General features: G+C 34.5%; 1 protein-coding gene across 4 annotated transcripts; it reads left to right on the forward strand.

The window, feature by feature from the left end:
* Window positions 1-3038: 3038 nt before the first annotated feature.
* On the forward strand, window positions 3039-12429 carry LOC110799657 (uncharacterized). 4 transcript variants are annotated; one of them, XM_056836603.1, is made up of 7 exons: window positions 3343-3484; window positions 7329-7373; window positions 7957-8024; window positions 8102-8183; window positions 9010-9061; window positions 11766-11875; window positions 12010-12429. In XM_056836603.1, exons 1-6 carry the CDS (start codon window positions 3432-3434, stop codon window positions 11826-11828), a joined length of 363 nt encoding a protein of 120 aa, XP_056692581.1. In that variant the 5' UTR covers window positions 3343-3431; the 3' UTR covers window positions 11829-11875; window positions 12010-12429. The 4 variants fall into 4 exon arrangements, with proteins under 4 accessions (XP_056692580.1, XP_021860634.1, XP_021860633.1 ...); XM_056836602.1 differs by lacking the exon at window positions 7329-7373 and having other exon boundaries at window positions 3039-3484; window positions 7964-8024; XM_022004942.2 differs by lacking the exon at window positions 7329-7373 and having other exon boundaries at window positions 3040-3484; window positions 7910-8024; window positions 11996-12429.
* The last annotated feature ends 9283 nt before the right edge of the window (window positions 12430-21712 follow it).

Raw genomic sequence — 21712 nt, forward strand, 5'->3', positions numbered from 1 at the left:
TTTCTAATTTATTTTCAAATTAAAAAAATCGAGAGCCACATAGATAATTATATGCCACGTAGATATTTTAATAATTAATTACTAATCTATACAAATTCATTCAAAATCAAACACTCTAATAATTAAAAAATAAATCTAGAATAAAATTCATCCAAAATCAAACACTAATCTAAAATAAAATTCAATCCAAAATCAAAACTAATCCAATATTAAAGCGTCACGTAGGAAATCAAATGGTTCCGGCCAATGAAAAATAAGATTTCGAAATTATTTTTGAATTAAAAAAATTGAGTGCCACGTAGATAAATCTAATGGTTTCGGCAAATGAAAAATAAGATTTCGAAATTATATTTGAATTAAAAAAATTGAGTGCCACGTAGATAAATAATAGGTGTCACATCAATATTTTTATTAATTAATTATTAATATTACGCATATGCAATTTCATCTAAAATCAAACACTCTAATCATTAAAAAAATAAATCTAAAATGATAATAAAAAAAAAACTAATCTAATCTAACATATAAAATATAACAGTTGATATGACGTATATAAGATTTTTATTTTAACTTAACAATTTAATAAAATTCGTGCATCGCACGATCTAAAATATTATTTTAGATTTTAAAAAATTCAAGATGCACATAACATGACATAAGTATAAAAATAAAAATGAGATTGGAGAAATAATTACCTCCATAGAAAAAATAAAAGAGGTGAAATTACAAATTTTATCAATATTTCTTAAATATGATAATAAGTTATACTTCTCCATTTTGAAATATTCGCATCGTGGGTCACTTTCATGCATGTCAATGCACAATTTTAATCGTTAATATCTTAAATTGTAGGATTTTGTATATTTACCACCTTATAAGTTTCATGTTTTTGTATTTATCACCGTATAAGTAAAAATTTTGCATTTACCACCTATAATTTTTGAAATATTTTACATTTACCACCACTTAACAGATTTCATCCACTTGGGTCCCACCCAACTAAATACATTAATTTCCCTCCTTTTTATCATCCATTTCCACGACATTAGGATCACTTTTCTACTCCATCTATGTCTTACTCGTTTATCTGGTTCAATCTCAAAGAAAACAAAAAGTTACGAGTAGAAGTTTCAAGGAGAATAAATTAACACAATGGGTTTGTTTTCCATAACCGTAAAATGGGGCTAATATAATCACCATCTTCAATCTCTCTAATTAACAGGTACTCCCTCCATCGTGGGATACTCGCAACGGTTTAACTTTTTGCACTTTTCACATAATTCACTTTGACCCTATTTTATTTATAGTATATGAAAACAAGTGTTAGCATATAATATATTGTTGGCTTCATCTTAATATATATTTTCAAAATATTAATATTTTATAAGTTTTTATAATATATAATTGAAGATGGTCAAAATTGTACATTGGCAAGCGTGTCCAGTCAAACCGTTGCGAGTATTCCGGGACGGAAGGAGTACTAATTCTCAATTTTTCCTTCTTTTTTAATTTGGGGTTCATATGAAAACTAGGGATTTTTATTTTTTCACTTTGTTATTGGAATTGTTTGTAAATATAATCAAGTTAATCCATAATAAACTAATTGAGATTGTTAATCTGTCTACATAAGTAGGTATATATAGTTCTCAATTTTTTGTCTTATAAAATTTAGGCTTCGTACATAAATCGAATTAATGGTATTCAAACTTTCACGTAGATGGCATCAATTTACTATATGATAAACTAACTGAAATCGTTAATTGTTGTTGGATTGTTAGGGAAATGACTCCATACTCGAAGTTAAGTCACCTTAAGAACAAAGTAAGATGTAAGTGTGGATATGAAGTTGCAAAGCTTACCTTTCAGGCCGGAGAAATTCTGGAGCGTAAATTTTTTGGCTTTCCCCGTTGTATGAATAGAAGAGGTTGTGACAAATTTGATCGGGTGGATGAAGACATCACTGACAGAGAGATGTTAGAGCATCAATAAGGGGAGACTCTTATTTTGGTGACTCTTAGTCTCTCTCCTATGTCCACATAAGCTTTAACTCCAAATAAGAGTATTTCCCAAAAATTGTGGAAATGCACTAACTCTTATTCTATCTTACCCTCTTATTTTATTTTATTTTCAAGCAAAAAATGTTGACATGACACTAACTCTTATTTGTTAGAGCTAGCTCTTATTTCAAAATTTTCTCTTACACATTCTCATTAAGAATCTCCTATTTCTTACCTAAGAATTAGCTCTTAATTTTTCTCTCTCCTTAAGAGACACTTAAGAGTCTCCCACTATTGTTGCTCTTACAAATCAACTAATGTTGGATAAGAAGCCCCTGAACATTGACTTGGCTGCAAAAGGGAATTCGATGAAGAAAATAATACCATCGGTCCAAGTCTGCATTTAATGCGTTTAATGTCAAGTCTAATAAATGCAGTTCAGTATTAATTAAACAAGTTAAATTATTCAGTGAGATCAAATGATCTGGATGTCTAGCTAGATGTCGCTTCAGTTTAAGTGGAATTAATAATATTAATGCCACAACTTACTCTTGACTTAACCCGTAGGGTCACACAAATAATACGTAAACGCACAGACTAAAACTAGTCTCACGATAAAAGAAGTTCTCACCTTACAACTTTTTTTCATTATGAAAATACGACTAATTATTATTCTACATTTCATCGCACAAACAAACCGCCGTGCATCACATGAGGGCGGAGAGACCAATATCTGATATATATTTCAACATATATATATCATCCAACTAAACAACAAAATAGATATAAGACAAAAATTAAAACAAGTACCATTTTTCAATGAACAGATGTCATTTTTCAAAAATCGATCCATTTTTAAAAAATGGATGTCATTTCAAAAAAAATTAATTTTGTCCTTTTACATTTATTTCATCCCTATTTAATCGTTTAGTGGGTGATATATATTTGTAAAATACGTATCAGATATTGATTTATACTTCCTCCACATCATACGACCTAAAAACTACTCCGTGGTTAATTATGCATAGAGGAGAATCGCCACGTTACACGTATTACATTAACGACCACCGGTACCACACACATTCATCTTCCTCCCACAGACCTGAGAAATCAAAAGTAGTAAAACAATGTCACTCCTTCACACCAACTGCTTCCTCAACTCACCTCATCCCCTTCCCTTCAAACCCAGAAAGCATCATCATCATCTCCTCTCATTTTCACCCTACTTTCTCTCTCCTCCTCCTCCTCCTCCAATTTCTACAACATTCCCCAAAACAACGTACCTTCCTTTTAAACCCTCGGCGTCTCTGCAGCCGGTTTCATTTGTTGATCATAATACTTCTCCTCCATTGATTTCAGCAACTGATGTTGTCAGAAACTTCTATGGCGGTGTCAACCGTCATGATCTTTCCTCAGTTGCGCCCTTAATTGCGGATGATTGTGTTTATGAGGATCTTGTCTTTCTCCGTCCCTTTGTTGGTCGGAAGGTAACATTTTTTGAATTAGTTTATTTATTTGATTGATTTTTCTGTTCAATTAAATTGGTGATTATAATAATCAGTACAATGATTCATAGTGCAAGTGCGAGTAAGATTTTTTTAATTTTTTTTTGATTTTTATGTAAGCTTTAACAAATAGATTAAAAGTTCAGCAAATCACAGTGATAAAGTTCATGGATCAAAACATCCGAAACAAAATCGGGGGCTTGTTCAATAATACATAAATTATAGATTTATAGGTAGCTATGATATCAGTTCTCCACATTTTTGCTAATCTGTAAGCAGCATCTTTGTTAGTGTTCCTTGCCTTAAACTCAAGCCTAATCTCATGCATCCGCATAAAGAGGTCCCTGCATTGTTTAACAATAATGAAGTTAGCATCCTTGATAGTGTCCTTTTGAACAATTCTGGTTATTGCTTGTTGCGAATCCAAATTAACAATCACTCGAGTCCAGCCCCTATCCTCAATAATCTGCAGAGCTGCGAGAAAATGGCTTCCCATAAGAGTTGTTTGAGTGCAGCATTTCTGCAGAAAACCAAGCACCCATACACCAAGGTGATCTCTAGCAATTCCTGCGATACTAGCATCTGATTCCATATCTATAAAAGAGGGCTCACAATTGAATTTGAGCCAACTGGTAGGGGGGTTTCCAAGTGGGGAGGTTGCTTGTGGAATGTAAGGGAGTGTGGTGTTTCCAAGCGAGTGTTTGAGCTTCCAAATGCACCTATCCGTCGAGGTTTGTGTTGGTTAAAGACAAAGGAGTTTCTCCTTTTTCATATGGACTATAGGACCGAGGGAAAACGAGTTCTTCAAGGTACGGAAATGTGAAATGAGGAGGGGGGGGGTGGGTTGAGTGAGGTTAGAGTGAAGCTAAAACTGAATAGGGGGTTCGAAGAATGAATAATCAACCCTGAGGTGTTGCAAAATTTCTTTCGCTTGATAACAATCCCTAAGAACAAGGAGGATGTTCTCAGGAGCCTCATTACACCAAGCACAAATATTAGAAGGGCAGATATGCCTCCCAAATAGAGCACACTTATGAGGAAGTCTATCATGGAAAGCAACCCATAGAAAAATTATAATTTTGGGAAGAGTATCCGTTTTCAAAATCCATTTCCAAGAGCAATCGAGAGTTGGAATAGAGTTTTGCACATCAGCCATTGCTTTTTGAAAATTAAATTTTTCATTTAAAGTAAACTCTGGAAAAACAAAATCATCTTGAGTTTCTAGTTGCTCATGGAGGGGGGCAGAACCACAAATCTGATTCACACAAGGGGGAAAAGAGAAAGAGAGAGAAGAAAAGTCCCACCTCCCATTTTGGATACAATGACTAACAGAGAGCTCAATCTCACACTCGAATAAAGGCCCATGAATGAGGTTACGAAGAAAAGACCCCCCAACCCACTTACCCTCCCACAAGTTGACACTAACACCGTTCCCAATTCCAAGATATCAGACTTGAACATGACCCATGGCTTTCCACAAGTGAGATCCTTCTTAAAGATGCTATTGGACTTTGAATATTTATCTTTTAAGACCCAGACAACAAAGTTCTCTTCTTGGTGGATCAATCTCCACCATCATTTGAGAGGATACACTCTATTCAAATCCCTAACACACCTAATTCCTAAGCCCCCTCCTCTTTGGGTTTCGCAATCTTTTCCCAACTTAGTAAATGTAAGCCCCTCTTATCTCGCTCTTTTCTCAACAACTTTTTTTTCCAAACAACTATTAATGGATTTAAGGATAGACTCAGTCAAAAGGAGACATTGCATATAATAATTGGGAACCGTGTTGAGAATAGAGAAGATGAGACACAATCTGCCAGTTTTATGCATAATAAACTGACCCTTGGCCTTGGTGGAACTAGTACCCGAGATTGGAAACCCAAGTACGAGTTAATATCATTTGCCTCTTGAATTTCCAAGGCATCATTGAAGATTGATCTATCACTAGGGATGGTATTTTTTGAGAAAAGAACCCTACTCTTGCCTATGCTTATTGTTTGACCTGAGATTTCACAAAAAGTATCCAGAAAATGCTTAAGGACCGAAATATCCACTTGAAGTTTCTCCAAACAACAAAATATCATCAACCAAACAGGATATGAGAAATAGGGACATGCTTTCTACCCATGCTAAAAGGAGTCCAAGGGAGTTTCTCAACCGACTCATGAATCATTTAAGACAACACCTCCATACATATGATGAAAATATAAGGGGAAAGAGGATCGCCTTGCCGAATGCCCCTCGTTGGGATAAATGAGTCAGAAGGGATGCCATTAACTGAATCCGAGGAGGAGACCGATTAGATACAACTCATAATAAGATTGACATAATGAACACCAAGACCTAATGAACCTCCATTCTAATTTATCATATTGTGATATTGTTAATGTGTTGAATCTGCGGTGTTTCTTGTATGTACTACAATTATGTCAGCCGAAAAATTTATTGTAAGGACATTGTTATGGGCGGACAACGCTGCCTCTGCAATTGGTAAAAGGTACACCCGGTTGTACGTAGCTCTACATGCAACCGGGTAGTTTTGGTTTTTAACCCCTTAAAAAGCACAATTTCAGAGTTTAAAGCACATTTTTACAGGTTAAAGTAAAATATCTTAAAAGCAGATACATTTCAAAAGAACACATTGTTAGTACAAAAGAATATACGAGCGCGAATAATTTGAGAGGATATGTAAACCGATGTTGGTTGCTCACCTTTTAAGTTTAGGTTTTTTTCCCAATTGGAAGAAGATCGATATTCAATATCATAATATTTGAAAAACATATGTGCATTAAAATTGTAAAAATGTGCTTTTAAACTGAAAATGTGCTTTTAAACTGAAAAATGTGCTTTTTTTGAGGGATTAAAAAATACAAAACGATCCGGTTGCACGTAGAGCTACGTACAACCGGGTGTACCTAATAATTTGTGCTGCCTCTGAGTGTCACTTTGTGGCATCCACAACCGGTCCCAAGCCCGGATAAAGGAGGAGGGTTGAGGCAAGCTTGTGGCTGCCAGCGTAAAACATAGTCACATCTTCTGGACATGAATCGAACGGTTCATGTTAGCCGATCCCAATCATTTTTGGGACCAAGGCTTGAAAGAAGAAGAAGAAGAATTTCGACACTATTATGGGCAGGACAACTCAATACTTGCCAAAAGCATGGTTTTGGCACATTCCCACTTTCTTTTTTCTCGGAGGTGGGGGTTTAGAGAAGAAATTTGTTAATTAGTTTTGACATATACTAAATGGAATTGGGTTTGAACTGTGGACATGTAGTTGTGGTAGAAAAGTCTTGGAGCTGAAAAGGCATATTTAAGTAATTTAAGGACGTTTTTTGTGTTCCTCGAAAAAGATAAGGGAGTACTTTGGGAAGAATAAGGTTGACTGTGAAGGAAGGGGGATTCCTTTCTTGTGGAAATGGAAGATACCCTGTGACACTTGTGTTAGGGACTTAGGATCAATGGTTGCAAGCTCCATCATAATTCCGCCAGCATACCTTTGCGCCTTTGCTTTTAGCGCTTGATGTGGCTCCACTTTGCGCCTACTAAACTTGTTTAGACGTGTTCTTCACTTTCCCATTAAACGAGTTCTTTGCTTCACTTTCCTATTATAATTTATTTAGACGTGTTTTTCATTCACCATAGTGCAATTCAGAAATAATCCCTGTTCAATCATCAAATATAAAGGTGAAAGGTTACTACTGATAGATGGAATGGACTGGTGGGCTTGTATATTTCTTCCGAACTTTCCATCCCCTTCACAATCAATTTTGAATGTTTAAAATATGCAAAAAACATCAACTTTCTCTTCTGCACTTTTCAGCTGGCTAGTGACCTTCGAAGAGTCGATTCATAATGGAAATGCAAGGTTAGACCATTTTTAGTGTGTCTTGAGTATGACTGGAGCACTTTTACATATTCCATGAAGTTTCACCTTATCACAGTCCATTTGACTAATGAAGAAGCTCTGATAATCTTCAGTGTGCGTGACCTGCAGATTCATCTTAATTACATAAATTCTCTACCTTTGAACTTTGGAGTTTGTTCAGAAATTGAAGAACCCTGGGATTTTTGAGTCCCTTTTAGAATGTGTACTGATTGAAAATAGTGTGGGTAATCTCATATCTTACAGTTTGCTCTAGTTCTAGACTGAATCGTAGAGGTCCATTAAGCTTGACTGCTGAGATAGCTATTGTGCTTTTTCTGTCGTCAGTTTTATGCGTGCTTGCTCACCTATTAGTATACCACTGATAGGCTGATAGCAATATTATGATCTATGGGTTAAAACAATCCTCCCCCTAGGAAAAAATCACGACCTTTATTTCTCTTTTATCTCAATTCTCAACCTTATTTTCATATTTTTTTCATTATGAAGCTTCACATTTCACTTTCGGGTATCCACAGTCTATCCTGGAGTTCTTCGGGAAGTTTACTGATTATGTCAGCACCAGTTTGCAGTTTGTGATTGATGCTATCTCCGAGGAAGATTCATCTGCTGTTGGTGTGACATGGCATTTGGGTAATAGAAAAAATATTTGAATCTCTTCCTATGTTATCCTTGGTATATTTTGATGGCAACTGACTGAAGAAATACAGAATGGAATGGGCGCCCCTTTCCGTTTAGCAAAGGTTGCAGCTTTTATCAATTGAGGGTAGTAAATGGTATTCGACAAATAATGTAAGGCTGCGTTCTATTCACCTGATTTTCACTTATTTTTTCTGAACTTATTAGAATTTATAAAAACTTATTTTAGTTATAAATTGTACTTGGGTATCCCTTATTTTTCCGGAACTTATCTTATCTGAAGTTATTTTAACTAAAATAAGTGAAAATATGGTGAACAAAACAGAACCTAAGTATCAATTTTTCCAGGATACAACTATCTGGAATCTGGATATTCATTATTGTATACATAATGATTTGAACTGGCGTGGTACTTATTTGCTATAGTTGATGTTCCTCTCCTCTCGAGGAAGAGAAGGGGTGGGGGGCAGAAATAGGGGTGCGTTGCTGAATCTCGTTAGGTATCTTATAATTTTCTGTTTTGTAATTCGACTATCTTCTTACATTGTACAGTAAATATTCACCTTCTCATAGGGTCAAAAGATTGCTCACCTGTTGAACATGCTTTGCTCATCACGAGTAAAACTTTTCAAGAAATTGTAAGCCTGCTCTCAAATTTTAGAAGCTTCAGTGAGTGTTTGTTGGGTACAATCAGGGGTTTTAGAAATCTTTTTTCCTTTTCTGCTATGGGATGGAGTCTATTCTGGTCAAGAATCTAATCTCCTTGTCCAGATTTAGGAGTACATTGTCAGATTTCCTTATATTACGTAATTTGATAGAACATGACTTTACAAAATACGAATGCAAGTAACCTTTATAATAGTTGTCAGTTGTGCCATTATTATCCACTCTCTACTTATTTTTAGTGATAAACCATTACTTTCTAGGAAAGATAACTCTTCCAAATCTTTACGTGAATGTTTCTCTGTGTCTAAAACAGTTATGCTCGAGATAGCGTGGAACCTGCAGTTAAACCTGGAGAATCAGCTTTGGTAAGTTAATTTATTCTTTCAATGATCTAATTTCCTGCCTTCATTATGTGGACCTAATATCATGACAACCAAACAAATCATTTTTTTTTTTTTTTTTGGATAAGCAAGAGAAAATTTTGTATTACTTTGTCAAAAAGAATTTACAACCTAAACAAGCAAAGAAGGAAAGCGAACCTTCTAGGAAGGACCCCCTATTCCTAGACACTTGTAAAACTATAGTAGAGACTTAAACAAAGTCTCCTACATACACCAGCTTTCTAACTATGACAAACAATGCTACTTACAAAGAATTAAGCCTATCTTTATCTATATTTCTGGCTGTACTATTTAAAACAAGGTATGCTCTAGACTTTACAAAGTATTGTATCTGCTGTATTGTTTTGTCCAACATAGGAACCTTCAGGTTGAGGAGGCTTCCAATTTTTATTTTTTATGTAGACATTATGCACCCATTTAACCCACAGATTATACACCTTTTACGCAAGGCCCACACATGCTTTCCTATTGCAGCTTGATTCCAAAGTAGAATGTTCTTAATACACCATGTAACCATGTTTATTACCCTTACTAACACCATGCCAGAAAACATTATTGATCTTCTGCTGAACCGTCTTTGGGAGTAGAAAAATCTGACTCTAGTGAACACAAACACTCATTAGGAATGAATTAACCAGTTGAAGCCTTCCTTCTTATGACAGGTGTTTAGTGCTCCAAATTCATACTCTTGTACACATTTTATCAACCAGGGCTTCACAATCAGCAACTTTAATTTTGTAAGCGCTCATGGGCAAACCCAGGTATCTAATTGGGAGCATACCTATCTTGAACCCAAAAACTCTATTTATCCTGTTTATTTCATGACTTTCCATCCCAGTACAATAGATTTCAGATTTGCTAGCATTAATATGTAACCCGTTAGTCTCAGAAAATAGTTTGAAACCTCCTAGCGCCATACTTACTGAAACCCTAGGGCACGCATCATCTCTTCTATGAAACCCCATTCCGCTGTATCTTAGGCTTTCCTTAAATCTAGTTTTAAATACAACACGCTTGTTTTTGACAACCCTTTTCACCAAATCTTGACACAGTAAGACATTTTGCATTATATTCCTTCTCGTGATGAAAGCACCTTTGGTAGGGCTGATGATATCAGGAAGGACATCATTTAGCTTTTCACAGAGAAGCTTGGTGATTCACTTGTAGATAGTAATATAGTAGAACAACATGCCATTGGTCTAAAGTCCCCTGCTGTATTAGGCACTAAGATTACAGTGGTGATGTTGAGTTAAGTAAGCATTTTACCTGTAATCATTGCATCAGCCACGTCGTTCCCAACAGTTTGCCACATAACTCCTTGAAAAAATGACTGTTGTAGCCATCTAATCCAGGCGCCTTATTTCCAGGAATGGCAAACGTAACTCTTTTGACATCCTTTCTGGTGAAATTACAGTTGAGCAAAGAAAGATCTTCATCACTAAGAGTTTCCCCTTGATTCGCTTTGTTTGTCAAAACAGTTGTTATGTTCTGTTCTCTATTCTTACTCCTAGTAAATTCTGATAAAAAGCTTTAGATACTTCAGCAGGAGTTTCCACCCATTCCCCTTGTTCATTACGGATTCCATTTATAGCATTTCTCACTTTTCTGGCCTTTATGCTGTTATATAAGAGCTTTGAATTTTCATCACCCTCCCTTAACTAGTGAAGTTTAGTTTTTTGTTTCAGTAAAGCATTATAGTTATTTAGAGCATACTCGAGGCATCATAAGCTTTCCTTTCATTTTTGTTTATCTCCACATTGCCCGGAATTTATGCATTTGATCTTGAATTTGCAATAACTCCTGCTTTGTTCTGATTTTTCTGCCTGCAAGGTGTCATGCCCCCTTGTGTCTAGAGCTTTAAGCTCATGTTTCAAAACCTTCAGTTTTGAGATTACTTGAAACACTCTGCAACTCCTGACCTTTGTATTCCAGCATTTTAAATGCTACAATTTCGTTGAATATCTCGTTAAAACACCAGTAATTAAAAGAACCTAAATGGCTTCTTCACAGAATCTCATTTCACTAACACATAGAAAACTCTATGAGCAAAGATGGATCTCCCTTGGGATCCTATGTTGCTCAGAAACGGATTTAAGTGTCATACACCAGTGGCTGGAGTGTCGACCTCCGATGCAAAATTTTGCCGACACGGCGATACAGTCAAATCAGTGTCTTGATTCTTGACTAGTTCTTTAGACATAGCTATCATATCATATAAAGTGCCGGAAAATTCCTACCCCTATTAGTTTAATATGTAAAAATAAGAAAGAAAAGAAAAAAAGGAGGGCACTTAGTTAACTCTCAGTTTTTTTTTTTTTTTACTTTAGAGCTTTTTGGTCCAGGTAATATCTGGTAAGATTAATCTATTCACCGATGATGATTCATCTTTATCTTGGATATCACAAGTTAAACTTTTTTGCTCTATTTTTTTCTTCTCTTTTGATATCGGCACTTGATTTCGTATCCTTTTGCCGACACGGGTGTCAAACACTTTCTCGGACACTACCTGCTGAAAAATGTCATGTCATGTCGAAACCGACTCTCCCGGCCAACAAGGTGTCGAAGTAACATAGCTTGGATCCATTCGCGCAAAAGATCCTTATCCAAAAATGTTAGCAATGTAGTTAGTTGCCATTATAAGAAATTATTCTGACATGATTATTTACAGATTGCTATCAGAGGTGTTACATGGCTGCTGCAGAAATTCCCCAAGCTTGCAGAGCGGTTATAAAGTTATGATAAATAACAGTGGGAAATCAATCACCGCATGGCTTTGGGGTAATTTAGGCTCTGTTTTATTCGACTTTAAAATTTGTCCTAAAATTCTATGTTGTGTGCGTAGTAGAGCTTATTTTCTACTTATCTGCGCTTATTTTGTCGCTAAATCTAACAAAACAGGGCCATACTCGTAGGTTTTTGCAACTTCTTAACAGAAACAGGGAGCGAAGGTACCGATGCATGCTATGAAAGCAATTCCTTGAATATTGGCGAGCATAATAAGGTTTGCAACTGGTCATGTATACACGGTCATTTTGTATAGTTTGAAAGGGGAAAAGGAAAGAACCACGAGCTAGAAACCCCTTATATATCTCCTTTGTATAAGCATGTTTCCTTGTAATTAATTTGTACGGGCATGGTTCATAGCCTCATATAGTGTAGCAGTGGATCAATTTTTGTTTTGTTTTGAAAGGCAAGTAGAAAAGTACATTAAGAGTCCCTATGTTCGTAAGAAATCACTATCTAAAATTGAAAGTAACTAAGAACCATTACAAGTGTCGGAACATTTGTAATTCAATTTGCTGCAATGCTGCTCGATTTGCTTCTTTGTAGTATTTGATATCCTATTCTTCAAAAAAAAGTGAGAGTTTTCTTGATATTTTCAATGATGTTTTAAATTTTTCATGGGGTTGTCCAAGTAGGTTATAATACTAGATCATGATATGTGGAAGAACCGAAGAATGATAGAAATAGCAAATACCTTTATTTTAATATTTGATTGCAAACTAATTGTAATGGGCATTGTGCTTCGAAGTGCCCCTTCCCCGTTGACCTAGTGGTTAAAATTGATGGTCTGTGTATCATGAGTCTAATTTTCAAATCTCCTTTCCCCATTTGTAATCCTCAACCCCGCTAAGATCAGTTGTAACAATATTTTTAATACGGCAACTTTTGTGAAGACCGCCTTGCCAAAATGACTGACTTATCGAAAAGACCGCTTTGATTGGTTAACTAATTGGTTCTATTGCTTAACTATTTAGTTTCACTGTTTAATTAATTAGTTTCACTATTAACTAATTAGTTTCAATTCAGTGCTTAACTAATTAGTTACAGTGTTTAACTAATTAGTTACAGTGCTCCATTGCGTAATTTATACGACACCAAGGCGGTCTTTTGTGTAAGACCAACTTATATAAAAGTTTGTACTTAATATTAGAGGTTGAAATTACCAAATTGAAAAACATATCAGCAAGATTTGAGCGAATGGGTGAAAGATGTCTGGCTCATTTGTACCAGAAAAAAAAAAAAAAAAAACAAGATTTCACATGAATATGTTTTTTTTCAGGTATACAAAGTAGAGTATGTGAATAATACAAAAAGCAAAGTGTTGCAAGTAGAAAGAAACAAACGAAGTAGTTTTTAAAATTCACAAAATTTCATTTAAGGTTGGTGCACGACTCCAAACACTCACGCCGATCTTAGTCTTACCCAATTGTTTAATCAAAGGATCCTCTTCACTTACAAGTGGTTGGGAGGTTGTTGTACAATACTCCCTAGATATTGTAGGGCGATGTAAAGTTATTTTAAAATGTTTAAAAATTATTTCATCTGTTTCATTTTTATAGTTTTGTTTGATTATTTTGACGGATTTTAAGAAAAGTTGAATATAGTACATTGAAAAGGGAATATAGTACTTCTTCCGTCTCTTTTTGTTCTTTACGTTTTCCTTTTTGGGTTTCCCAAAATTTTCTTTACATTTCCTTTTATATTATCACATAAATTCTTTAATATTCTATCAAAATTTGTGTCCAATTATTATTTTAACCAATTAAATTCATTTGGTCATTTAATCTCTCACACTTTTCCATTGGGACATTAAAACCATTTTTCCAATATCAGAATTTTGATAAAAGTGAAAATATCATAAATAAACGTAATTTGTCTTGTTTAAATAAAAAAAAAAACAGAGGAATCTCAATGCACATTAATTAGCGCAATTTGGATTATACACCTGGGTGCACAGTGCTCATTGTGCACCATGTTGAATATTTATTGAAAATCTAATGAACATTGAGAACGATTTCAATGTACATGTACTAGTGAAATATTTAAACTATATGTTCTATGCATTTGAACTATATGTTCATTGACTATATGTTCTTTGGGTATGAACAATATGTTCTTCGTATTTGAACTATATGTTCTTTGTAAAACAGGGTGCACAGTGAGCATTGTGCACCCGGGTGTATAAACCATATTTTGCATTAATTAGTCGTTAAAACGCGTGAAAAATACCAAACGTAAAGAACAAAAAGAGACGGAGGGAGTACATTGGTAATTGATTTATATGAAAAAGGAGAATATAGTACATGGGGAATTGTAATGTAGTACATGTTTTTGTTTGTTGTATTTTCAATGCATTTTTAATTAGTATAATGCACAGGAAAGTGGAAAATTTAATTGCCAAAAATAGAAACATAGTATAATTTTAGGACGCCCAAAATAAAAACATCATTATTAAAATGAGACGGATATAGTACATGATATAATGTAAAAATTATTTACTGAGTATTTTTTAGTGATGATTTTCAATTTGACACTACAAGAAAAATCGCTTATAGAGGCAATGTAATTTTGCCTCTGAAAACAAACATGTAGCCTTTAATTACTTTTTGAAGCAAAAAAGTGATTGCCTTTAATAAGTCCGTCGCTAATTAGTGGTTGCCTCTAAAAACCCTTTTTGAGGCAATATTACCTGTTGCTTCTAAAAGGCACATACATTTAGAGGCAACCATATAGATTTGCCTCAAAATATAATTGGAGGCAATATTAAAACGTTGCTTCTAAAAACCACATATGTTTAGGGGCAACTATATAATTTTGCCTCGAAATATAATTAGAGGCAATAAAAAAGTTGATTATAAAAACCACATATATTCAGGGGCAACCATATAATTTTGTCTCGAAATATAATTAAAGGCTATATAAAAATTGCTTCTAAAAACCTCATATATTTAGGGACAACCATATAATTTTGCCTCAAAATATAATTAGAGGCAATATATGAATTGTTTTCAAAATCACATATATTTAGAAGCAACCATATAATTTTGTCTCAAAATATAATTAGAGGCAATATCTTACTTTTCAAATAATGATGTTAAGATGAAGACTGTTATGAAAGATTTTTAGAGGCACTGCAAATAATCGAGTGTATTATTTCATATATTTCCAATAAGAAGTAACCGATAATAAAATAGCAAAAGTAAACCAAAAATCTCATGGAAATCGAAGATTTTTCAACTTTTATTAACCAAAAGCTAAGCAATTGTTGTACAAGCTCAGCCAAATAAATTACCCTAGAGGCCCAAAACTAACAAAACCCATAAAAGTAACAAAAACTACCGAAGTAAAACCAAGTCACATTGGCCTAAACTAGCTTTGCACAAACCGACCAGTGACCACACCACATCCTACATTTACTCCTCTTCAGATTTGCGGCTACCTTCAGGCTTCAAGAAAAACAGCAGCAATGCGCTTAACAAACTACAGATCACACAACAACAAAGTGCATATCAGCGGGACCAGAACAATCAACACCAATTAGCAGAACAGAATAGCAGCACAATGGTACTAGAGGACATAAGAACATCAACACTACAACAGCAGAACATGATCAATAGATCAGCAGCAGCAACAAACATTATCAACAGACTGAATATAGATAGAGCAATTAAAATGTTTATCAATAAGCCTACAAAAGCTTGGATTGATCTGTTATAGCGCAATCCCATAACACCTAACAGAGTACACCAGAGTTCCAACTTTTGTCAAATAATTAACGGAGAGCTGTAAATATTCAAGCAAAAACAGGTTTTCAAAAACACTACCCAGTCATACCACTATACCACTGAACCGAAGAAAGTGTTCTTGCAAACTCGAACTCAAACCTGCAACTTATTCTCATAACGATATTCTAGCATAAGTTACCCCAACTTCCAATATACGTAGTAGGTAAAAGATAAAGCCAGACTCTGAATAAGGGAGCCGGGAGTCTCCATGTTTTTGTGATGATCCTATGAAACTGAAATATGGAATGATACAAAACCATAAATGAACTAACAGTATCATATAAATTCAATAAAATTAAACAAAACTCTACACAATTTAGTTAAGAAACCAAATTGTAGAAATCATACAAAGAAAGAACAATTAGCTGTTACTTGCATTTTGAAGTAGATACTCGATTGTGTAGTTAATCATAAATCATAAAGTAAATAATCACGAGCAAAAGCTAATCATAAAACTTAACATTCCACTAACACTTGCGTTGTAGCTACAAATTAAAGAGAAATTATTTATTGATAAATGCTAAACTTCATCTTAAATTCTTAATGCACCTAGGACTGTTAATGAAACAAGGAATATATTACGAGTAAATTTGGAATGGTTTATTAAGCCTTTCCCAACATCAACATACACTTTTATATAAAAATCAAAATTAGGAAGCAATACCGCCACTAGTAATATGAGGCTGCTGATTTTATATAAAAATCAAAATGCAGTTTAAATTTTGGGATGATTGGTCAAGTACCTTGGTGATCGACGAGAGACAATTTGATAGCAAATTAGATGATAAAGTAAAATTGCCAAAACAACTGAATTCTGCAATATTCAGCAGAATTACTCTTCAATATGTAAAAAACGGAAGAATTATACATACCTTTCAATCAATCAAATCACGAGATCTAAGACGAAAAAGAACAATTAAAATCAAAGCATATACCTTTCAATCAACAATTCCGATTAAAGAATCACAAATTCAGCTTAATCAAACCCTCAAATACAAAACCAATAGAAGTTCAATACGAGCTGTAGTAAGAATAATTAAGACAAATTCATGCCGTAAGAATTACGCTTCGTAAGAGAAAGCTATATTACTGAAGCACCATTTAATCTCAAATTCAAAGCTTAGGTACAGAAGAGTGGTATAAAGCATGAAACTTTCTCCAACATTATAAAATCATCTCTAAACATTTTGGAAAGATAACAAGTCAAGATTTCAGAAATTAATCCCAGCAAAATTGCAAAACACAAATTGAAAATTATCAGCAACATAAGCAAAGTAATTTCAAATGTTAACAAGAAATTAATTTCAGTCGCAAAATTTCCAGAATCGTTACGAAATACACAGTTCATTCTAGAAAGGAGTTGTATGACAAAAAATTTGGGTCTTTGACATAAAGCATAAACCTTAAAGAAAAACAACACAATTAAACAAGATTTTTACCTCGGAAAAAAATTCAGACTCCTCGAAGAGAAATTCAGTGTGTTCTTCAGAATTTGCTAATTGAAAAACAAATTGAATGTCCGACTCAAAATTGAAACCGCAAACCAGGACCAGATCTGTTTGAATACAGAGCGAAATCGAGGTTAGTTGACGAAATTTTCACTTTTTAGTGATGAGAATTAGGGTAGCAAGAAATTTGGCTGCCATTTTTTTTGTTGAAAGAGGGGAGCAGATACGGAACGAAAGGGTTTTTTTTGGAGCCTTTCCGAGTTAATCTCATTGATCGGAAAGTTTTTCCAATCAAATGGCATTTTCGTAAATAATTGATGATTTTATTACGAAAAGGAAATTTGGTGAAACACTACCTTTAAGTTTGATGGTTTTGTAAATTGCTACCTTTTAAAGAGAAAATTATATTTTACTACCTTATAAGTTTGGTTTGTTTGACTAACACTACCATTTGCCCTTTTTTATTGATGTTTTCCGTATTTGAACTCCACTACAACGGTTATTTAGTATGGCAAATGAACAAAACGACAAATGAACAAAGATATTTAAAAGAATAGAACAAATACACGGCGGAAAATATTAACGAAAAACGTCAAATGGTAGCGTTAGTCAAACAAACCAAACTTATAAGGTAGTTAAATTTTAAAAAGTTTTTATAAGGTAGCAATTCACAAAACCACCAAACTTAAAGGTAGTGTTTCACAAAATTTCCTTACGAAAATGCCATTAAATATGGGTTAAAGTACAGTGATATGTCATCAAATGTGGACCACATGTACGGTCATTATTGTATTTTCATAACACATCAACAACTATATAATATACAGTCAACAACTCACAATATACAATAAGCTTATACTAATAAACAATCTACAACTATAAATATGCAGTCAATCACTTACCAATAAATAATATTTCATTTTAGTAATCATCAACAATCATAAAATATACAGTCAACGACAAGTGGTATACAATCAACACCGAGTAATATGCAGTCAAGAACTGTAAATATACAGTCAATACCTAAAATTATACAATCAACACTTAACTTTATACCACCTACAGTTTTCAGGCAACATATTTACGAAAATGCCATTTGATTGGAAAATTTTTCCAATCACTGAGATTAACTCGGAATTTCTCGGTTTTTTGTTCTATTCTTTTTAGATGGTTTTTTTTCTTAGTTCTTTGGCTAAATTTTAGAGCTTTTTAGAAGAAAAAGAAATAATTGAATTTGATAATTACAACAAATTAAATGTGTACTGTAGTGATTAATGTCATGCAAATATGATCAAAATCAAAACCCTAAAATCTCAACTCCGTGTGCTCATCCGCAAATATAATATACATCATTCAAATTCTACAAAATTTAACAGAGCAATTTCCATAGATATTGCTTAAAGATAATAAAATTTCCAAAATACACTAATGTGACATGTGTTTTCACATCATCAATCTTCTCTTTTAAAAAAAAGACAAAAATCAAATACATCATTACTAATGTACATGTCCTTGTGTTTAAAGAGGGAAAACTCAAAAGACTTCCCTCCAAAAAAAATAAAAAACCTAGAAAAAACCAAAAGACATTCATACAAATAAATAATCATAACTTAATGAGCTAAGTTAAATTGTTATTAATATTTCATAATAATAACATTAATAAACATTAGTTACTAATAGAAGGCATAAGAAGCTAAATATATTGTTAGGATGAGTCATCAACCAGTGGAGGATCTTGAACAGTTTTACGGGGGGGCCGGTAGTAAAAAATTAAGCAATTTACTATGTAATTATACAATTATACACAAATTTTAGGGGGTCCGTAACTAAAAATACACTATAAAATTTTCCGGACATGGGGGCTAGGCCCACCCCAACACAAACTAAGATACGCCCCTGTCACCAACTTCTCATCTTCAATGCACTCCTTATAAATAAATTGACTAATATAAAACCGCCAACTCAATTAGTGGTTTACCACTTAAACCGCTAATTGAGTTGGTGGTTTTGTGCTGACTCTTGAAAAAAAAATAGATCGAATTATGTGATGATGTGGACGGTAGATTGGGAATTATATCAAAATGGGGCGTATACTGAGAATTTTGGCATCTTTAAACATTATCTACGGAAATCGATTAATTTAACGTCTCATAATCAAAGCAAGGAAGTGAAACTCAAAAATCCTAACTCCCGCCTTCTATCTCCTCCCCCAATTTCGTATCCCACCTTAATCAAAATCAAAACCCTAAATTCTCAATTCCGAAATTTCGATATGTCTAAGGTTGACCGTACACGTTCAAGCTCCGACTTCCTTCTCATTCTTCTCATTATGAGGTGTCTTCTCATTTGAGCCTAAATTTAAAGTTTTAAACATTATATATAGCTTTTATTGTATTTTACAATCTCAACGGCTACTTTTAACGAACATGCATTCATACTAGTTACCCGCTACTTTGATAACTAACTGTTACCCGCTACTATTCACCGCTACCCACCTAATAATAGATACGACGTAAAAAATTAGTCGTAAAATGTCATGGATTTAATTGGTCGCCATTTAAGGACCGTTAAATTTTCGGTCTCCATTTAAGGACCAGGTCTTTAACGTCATACCCAATTCAATCGTTAAAGGCGTTGTGCGATTGAATTTTCAGTTGCTAAATGACTCTTTTTATGTAGTGTAGCTACTAGCTCAATTGGTAAAGATTTGTGAAATTGCACAATGATTCAGGTTCGAAATCCTACATAGGCTACTATTAGTTTATGAAATTATTCTTCTTTTGGTTGATCAATTACTTTAGGTTATGATATAGGAAAAAACAAAATCCCAACTAATTCAAGAAAAAAAAAATAGAAACCTAATTCATGAAAAATAAGCCGCAAGAAAGACGAGAAGAAAATAAAAAACATAGTTATAGGAACAAAATATGGATACAAACTAAAGAGCAATACAAATCAAAGACATGACTAATAAATTCGAAGAACAACAACAATAAAAATCTGTGAATTTCAGCAAAAAAATTTGATAAACTTTTTAGGTCAAAATCGAATAGATGGACGCAAAAACAACAACAATAAACAAAATCACTGTTTTAGAGACAACCATTACTTCATTAATGCTAAAAGATGCTTTTGAAGGAAATAATGCCCTTGGTCCAAGTATGCATATAATATTAAGTCTAATAAATGCGGTTCAGTATTAATTAACAAGTTCATAATTCAGTGAGATCAAGTGAGCTGAATGCCTAGCTAGAGGCCGCTTCAGTTCAAGTGGAATTAATGATATTAATCCACATCTTACTCTTGACTGAACCCGTAGGGTCACACAAATAGTACGTAAACGGATCAAGTATTTAATGGCATTAAATACACTATCTATGGATATTCGGAATCGACGGATCTTGGTTTCAGTGGGAGCTGAGATCGTCACAAGCAAGTGAATACTCCGGAAACGATGATATTGCCGGAAACGGAAATATGGATCGTATCGGAAATATAAATATTATCCAAGTCGTAGATGTTGCCGGAAACGGAAACATGGTATGTATCGGAAAATATTATTGGAAATGGAAATATTGCCGGAATCGGAAATATTGCCGGAAGCGGAAATATTGTCAGAATCGGAAATATTATCGGAATCGGAAAATAGTTCCGGAAACGGAAATATTAAATATTTGTTCGAAACGGAAATTAATTCCGGAATCGGAAATATTAAATATTGTTCGTATCGGAAATGAATCCCGGAACCGGTAATTTAATCGGAAGCGTATCGTACGAATAAGCATCGGATGAGGCCTGCCGGACGAAGGCCCAACACGAAGCCAGGCCATCGCCCAGCAAGCAAGACGCACGCCAACACGCACAGCCCATGGCAGCGCCAGACCCACCGCAAGGCAGGCCCAGCGCGCCAAGGCATGGCTGCGTAGCGTGGGCCAAGCGCACGCGCATGGGCGACCCTCGTGGCTGCCGTGCGTGTGTGTGTTTGTGTCCATGCACAATTCCTAAATCTATTAGGATTTGGTGTATGATTAAATTCGTATTCCTAAAAGGATTATTTAATTAATTAGAGTCCTTGTAGGATTCTAAGTTTAATTAAATCGTATCCTACTAGGATTCCAATTCCCTTTCCAAACCTCTATAAATAAAGGCCTAGGGTCATAATTTATGCACATGGGATTGAAGTATTCTAAGGGTAAGTTTTGAAAGAAAAATAAGCCAAACACTTGCAAACACTTAACCGAATTTCCTAGTAACCTTAAGGGCGATTCTAGTTGGTCTAACTTGAGGCGAATCCGGACGTACTGTGGACTATCTACGGAGGGACGACATTTGGAGTCCTAAAGGCTTGTTCTTGTTCGGTTCGGACGCAGCTAGGTGTTAGGTTATGATACATATGACACTACATAGATCATGCGGAAACAACCATTAACCCAGGACAACATATTATTTACACATAATCATATAGCATAATTTAGATGCATACTCTTTGTTGCGTGCCCTCCCTAGCTGCGCCCGAACCGAACAAGAACAAGTCTTTTAGGACTCCAAGTGTCGTCCCTCCGTAGATAGTCCACAGCACGTCCGGATCCGCCTTAAGA

The sequence above is a fragment of the Spinacia oleracea genome, chromosome 2 (genome assembly GCF_020520425.1).
Source record: "Spinacia oleracea cultivar Varoflay chromosome 2, BTI_SOV_V1, whole genome shotgun sequence".
Classification (NCBI taxonomy): domain Eukaryota; kingdom Viridiplantae; phylum Streptophyta; class Magnoliopsida; order Caryophyllales; family Amaranthaceae; genus Spinacia; species Spinacia oleracea.

Bases quoted from the DNA above. Each gene is read 5' to 3' on its own strand.
- LOC110799657 (XM_022004942.2), top strand. From the start codon at position 3,125: ATGTCACTCCTTCACACCAACTGCTTCCTCAACTCACCTCATCCCCTT. The intron at 8,184-9,009 runs GTAAGGCTGCGT...TGTCTAAAACAG, and splicing joins AATGGTATTCGACAAATAAT to TTATGCTCGAGATAGCGTGG. The intron at 9,062-11,765 runs GTAAGTTAATTT...GATTATTTACAG, and splicing joins AACCTGGAGAATCAGCTTTG to ATTGCTATCAGAGGTGTTAC.